The sequence below is a fragment of the Acanthisitta chloris genome, unplaced genomic scaffold, assembly GCF_000695815.1.
Source record: "Acanthisitta chloris isolate BGI_N310 unplaced genomic scaffold, ASM69581v1 scaffold14127, whole genome shotgun sequence".
In the NCBI taxonomy this organism is placed as follows: Eukaryota; Metazoa; Chordata; class Aves; order Passeriformes; family Acanthisittidae; genus Acanthisitta; species Acanthisitta chloris.
In genome coordinates, this window is record NW_008684378.1 from 14815 (window position 1) to 19817 (window position 5003).

Here is a 5003-nt window from a genome sequence, read left to right on the forward strand (position 1 = left end):
TGTGTTGTGTATTGCTTCAAAGAATTCTCCCTGCCATACATTAAACAAGAATATTAATTAGCAGCAAATTACTGGTATACTATAGCTCCAGATAGGCACTCATAAATTGCTCCATGTGTTTCAGGTATTAACTGTACTGTAATAGGAATGCAGTTTTGTCAATTGTATTTTCTTTTTTCCACAGCTGTGCACTCTTGATTTAAATTAAAAACAATATATGAGGTTTACTTAGAATAAAATTATTAAGCATAAAAACATTAAAATGCATGGTTGGCTTTGGATGAGGAAGAGACAGGGAAAGGTCTTAAAAAAAATTAAAATCAAACTAAAACTCATTCTTAAAAAAGTTTCCTTGCAGACAGACCCAAAACCAGAGAAAGTAGTTACAGCATGCGCAGCCCATGCAAACCCAATCTTAGCCTTTAATCAACCTCACTGCACTGCAGATGTTTAGCTAGGAGTGTCGGCACGGCGAGGTGGGCTGGTACTTCTAAGTTTGAAGAAAAAACCCAAACCAGAACTAAAATCTTGAATTAGTGATACTCTACCTCAGTGATTGATTGCCCTTGTGATGTCAAGTCCAGTTCCTGAGGTCTCGTCACTTTATCGATATCCAAGGAGTCCATGCTGGAGGCTGCAGAGGTCATGCTGGAACGGGAGGAGTTACTGATTGAGCGCACCTCAGCATCACTCACTGTACCAGCAGATGCTGTCCTCCTGTGCTGAGCAGTAACTACTGGTTTGGTGTCTTCTGCAATAGATTCTTGGGCTGCCTCATCCATGCTCAAAGAAGCCTTCTCTAACTGTGCAGTGATGTCATCCAAAGATACGTTGGCATGTGATGGTTTAGTCACCTTACCAGATGACGAGGATAACCCTTTCATGCTGCTGTGCTTAGTAGAAGGTCGACTAGCAGGTGGTTTCTGAGCTTTGGATTCTGTGGCAACACGTTTCACTGCAGCATTGTTAGCTGAATGAGACCCAAAGCTGTTGAGCTCCTGCTCTATGGAACAGAGATCAGCCATGAGGGCATCTAGATCCACAGTCTCCCCCTGATTCAGGGCTTCTGCAACAAACAAATTAGAGCTGTCAGTATGTCTAGTTATTTCACTTGCAACTCTTCACCTTGTGTTATCCAATTTAATGGTTATAGGGTAAGGGAGCAAAGGAAGCTGTAGTTTCTTTTCCATTCTGTATTGCAAAATCTGTGCTCACTGCTAAGCAGAAATTTATTTGCACTACAACCCTTGACCAGTGCAACTTTCACACTACTTAGGTCAAACACATCTGACAGCAAAAGAAGTCTATGAATGTTCAGATTACACTTGAGAAGTTTAAACTGCTTTCCTGTGATCAGAATCTAAAAATACATTTGCATATCATGTCTCGTCAAAAAAGTGCAGGTGTTTTGCTAAGCACTTTCTGCTAAAGCAATGGAATTGCTTCAAAAAAAACCTCCCATATACACACTCAAGCCTTTAAACTAAGGTTTCCTGTATTACAACCAGGGGAAGCTATTTTAAGACAAAGAAAAGTATGAGTTTTGTTTAACATGAGAGCATTCTGTAGCTGTATTCCTGCATCCTGTTCCATGATGCAAGATGGTCTTTCTTCCCAGTTAAGAGATACACATTAATTCATTCTTTCATGATGATGCCAGAACATGCTTTTCTGTACAAACACTAGACTACAGTTCTCAGATACTAGTTGCTGTACAAGTTACTGCTTTAGGACATTCAGAATTCTGACAAGAGAAAGCAATGCCTTCAGCAATTGTGTTCTCACTTCAGCTAGAAGTGTATTCAAATGCTCTTATATTTTACAGTGTTCTCATTTATAGCTGGAATAGGGTTTTTCCTCAAACTAATATTTGAGAGGGTAAATAATTCAACAAACCATTCAAATTGTACATGGAGAAGCGATATGAGAAGTTGGCAAGATTGGTTTCCTGACGGAGAGGTGACCTCTTCACTGGTGCCACAGGCTTGTCTGTATCCAAACTCTGAAAAATATCCAAAAAGGCGCAAAATAAAGTTTGGCAAAGAATTGGACAAGCAAATCTTTGAGACAAATGAGAATTAAATTTCTTTAAGAGATTTTTTCTGAAAACTCCTGGCATATAAAAGAATAAAACCCACCTTCTTCACGCTTTAGACAGAAAACATGTTAAACTGTGAAAGCAAACCCCAGCCAGTTTATGCAGGAAACACCTTTTTAGGAAAACTAGTATAGGTTAAAAAAAGACTTACCTTTCTACCCAATACATTGAATTGTTACATTATGAAGGCTGATGTGGGTGTAATATTACAATAAATACCAGGATGTTTACAAGTAGCAAGCAGTAGGGCACTGTGATCCAGCTGGTGACCCAAGAGATGCGTGACAGGGTCAGGAGCTGCTGCCTCTGGAGTGACAGGTGTTACAAGGGGAATCTTGCTGTGACTGAAGCTCAACAGGCCTGTTGAAGGTCTGAACTTAAGCAAAGCTTGTCCTGATAAAGACTTCCTGAAGATACGCTTCTTTGAAGTGAAGGCCTCTTCTAGCCCCAACAGAATAAAGTTTCTCATCTAAACTTCGTATTTTCACTTGCTACATCTTTACTTAAGCCTCTGTTAAGAATCAAATGCAGTATTTTTCCCCCTAACATTTATTCTTGCTGAACTCTTCTCTCCTCAGCTTGGCCTGAACTTAAAAATTTTTTTTTACAAAAATATCAATTAGCAAGTCAACAATCACTTAATGAGAAGGCAGTGATGAAGCCTTGTCTTTCATCAGATGGAAAAAAACCCTCACCTCTAGTAGATCTGATGAACCTTATGTATTGTCCCAGACAGAAAGACCAGCAAAAAACCAGAAATATCTATAATCCTAGAGGAATCAGTGAAAAAGGAGGCAGCAGAGACAAGCTAGTGTTCATTCCTCCAGACTAAAACTACAGACCGCTACAAAAGATTTCCTGTAAAGCAAACATATTCGGGTTAAAAGTACCTAAAGTGTGTTTTACTGCCATAACTTTATTATTATTAATTTCACATCCTTGGAAACACATGTGATATGCTCTCACTATTATCAGAGCACCTTCTCCATAACACATCATGACTCTAAACCAGCAGTTTGGACAACTGCTAAAAATGTAACAGCACCAAAATCTTAATTCTGAATAATCATGAGAAGCAAGGTAAGATTTCCTTCATTTAACATGCACCATGGAGCAGGATAACTTAAGCAGGATAAATGTTAATCCATCAGTACAAACATTGCTCATATATGCTGCAAATTTTGTGACTTCATTTTATAATGCTTTTGTTAGGCCAACAGCTAAAGAGGGCAAAGTGAACTTGAATGATCTCATGGGCATTTTTACAATTGCAAATACTTTAAAAAAAACGTGTGGAGGGGAATCTGAGTCCTACTTTCCATCCCATCAAAATAAACATTTAGGAAATTCCAAAAGGAAGTTAAAGTTCAAGGATCTCAGGGCCAAAAAACCTTTCCTCCTACTGCTCTTGAACTCCAGCTGATAAATAGCAAATGCTGAGACTCCAGGAGAATGCACTTTGAATCTCATTAACTCTAATCACCACCCTTTATTGGGACTTCACTGGGACAGCCACATCAAGACACGATCATTTTCCAAACAAATGAACTGAGAGACAACTAACTCCATTAATCTGTTTATACAAAACAATATGAGGGCATTCAAAGGTTTGGTGGAAATGACATTTCACAGTAGTTGGTAAAGATAGAAGGTCAAATGTCAGGCTATACTGCAGACTGTGTTGAACAGCAACATAAAGGTGAGAAACAAATAATGTTGGTCCTCCCACTAACTGTTAATAGGTTTTAAGAACTTTGCATGGATCAGCAACAAACAGAGATATCACCCTTAAGTCTGCAGGTCAATAGCACAGCTATCAGCCCCAAATAAAGTATCCTTATAGGCTGCTCAGACCTTAAAAAAAATTGGGCAGAGAACAATATGTCTGAGACCAATTACCCACTGTGCTCCTCTGAGAAGATAATAGAATCAGAATTTTAGGGGTTGCAACGGACCTTACAGATCATCTAGTCCCAACCCTCCCTGCCATGGGCAGGGACACCTCCTCACTAGAGCAGGTTGCTCAAGGCCTCATCCAGCCTGGCTTTGAACACTGCCAGGGTTGGGGCATCCACTACTTCCCTGGGCAACCTGTGCCAGTGCCTCACCACCTCACAGGAAAAAACTCTTCTAATATCTAACCTAAACCTTCCCTCCTTCAATTTGAATCCATTACCTCTTGTCCTATCACTGCAGTGTCTAAGAGTCCCTCTCCAGCTCCTTTGTAGGCCTCATCCAGCCTGGCTTTGAACACTGCCAGGGTTGGGGCATCCACTACTTCCCTGGGCAACCTGTGCCAGTGCCTCACCACCTCACAGGAAAAAACTCTTCTAATATCTAACCTAAACCTTCCCTCCTTCAATTTGAATCCATTACCTCTTGTCCTATCACTGCAGTGTCTAAGAGTCCCTCTCCAGCTCCTTTGTAGGCCCCCTTCCCTTCATGAAAAGTTACTATGAGGTCTCCACACAGTCTCCTCCAGGCTGAACAGTCCCAACTCCCTCAGCCTGTCTTCATAGGGGAGATGCTTCAATCCTCTTAGCAACTTCGTGGCCTCCTCTGCACTTGCTCCAACAGTTCCATGTCCTTACATTGAGGGCACCAGAACTGTGTGCAGTATTTCAGGTGGGGTCTCATGAGAGCAGAGTAAAAGGGGAGAATCACCTCTTTTGACCTGCTGCCACACTCCTTTGGATGCAGCCCAGGATTCAACTGGTTTTCTGGGCTGCTAGTGCACACTGCAGCTCATGGTGGGTATCTCATCCACTGTCACTCCCAAGTCTTTCTCCTCGCTGTTAGTCGCTCAAGATCCTCACTCAAGAGGATTTACAAAGCCCAAAAAATGCCTTCAAAATGGTTCCCACTTACTGTTAAAAATCCTTCACAGCAAGTTAAAACACCAGCA

The 5003-nt window shown here is 41.0% G+C and overlaps 1 protein-coding gene across 1 annotated transcript in view; it reads right to left on the reverse strand.

The window, feature by feature from the left end:
* Positions 1 to 496: 496 nt before the first annotated feature.
* LOC103806610 (ras-associated and pleckstrin homology domains-containing protein 1-like) overlaps positions 497 to 5003 on the reverse strand; it is a 5542-nt gene continuing 1035 nt past the window's right edge. Inside the window, exons 2-3 of the mRNA XM_009079319.1 lie at positions 1897 to 2002; positions 497 to 1066 (exon numbers count right to left, since the gene is read on the reverse strand). Coding sequence (XP_009077567.1) covers positions 534 to 1066; positions 1897 to 2002 — 639 coding nt within the window. The 3' untranslated portion in view covers positions 497 to 533. The remainder of the gene's footprint in view (positions 1067 to 1896; positions 2003 to 5003) is intronic.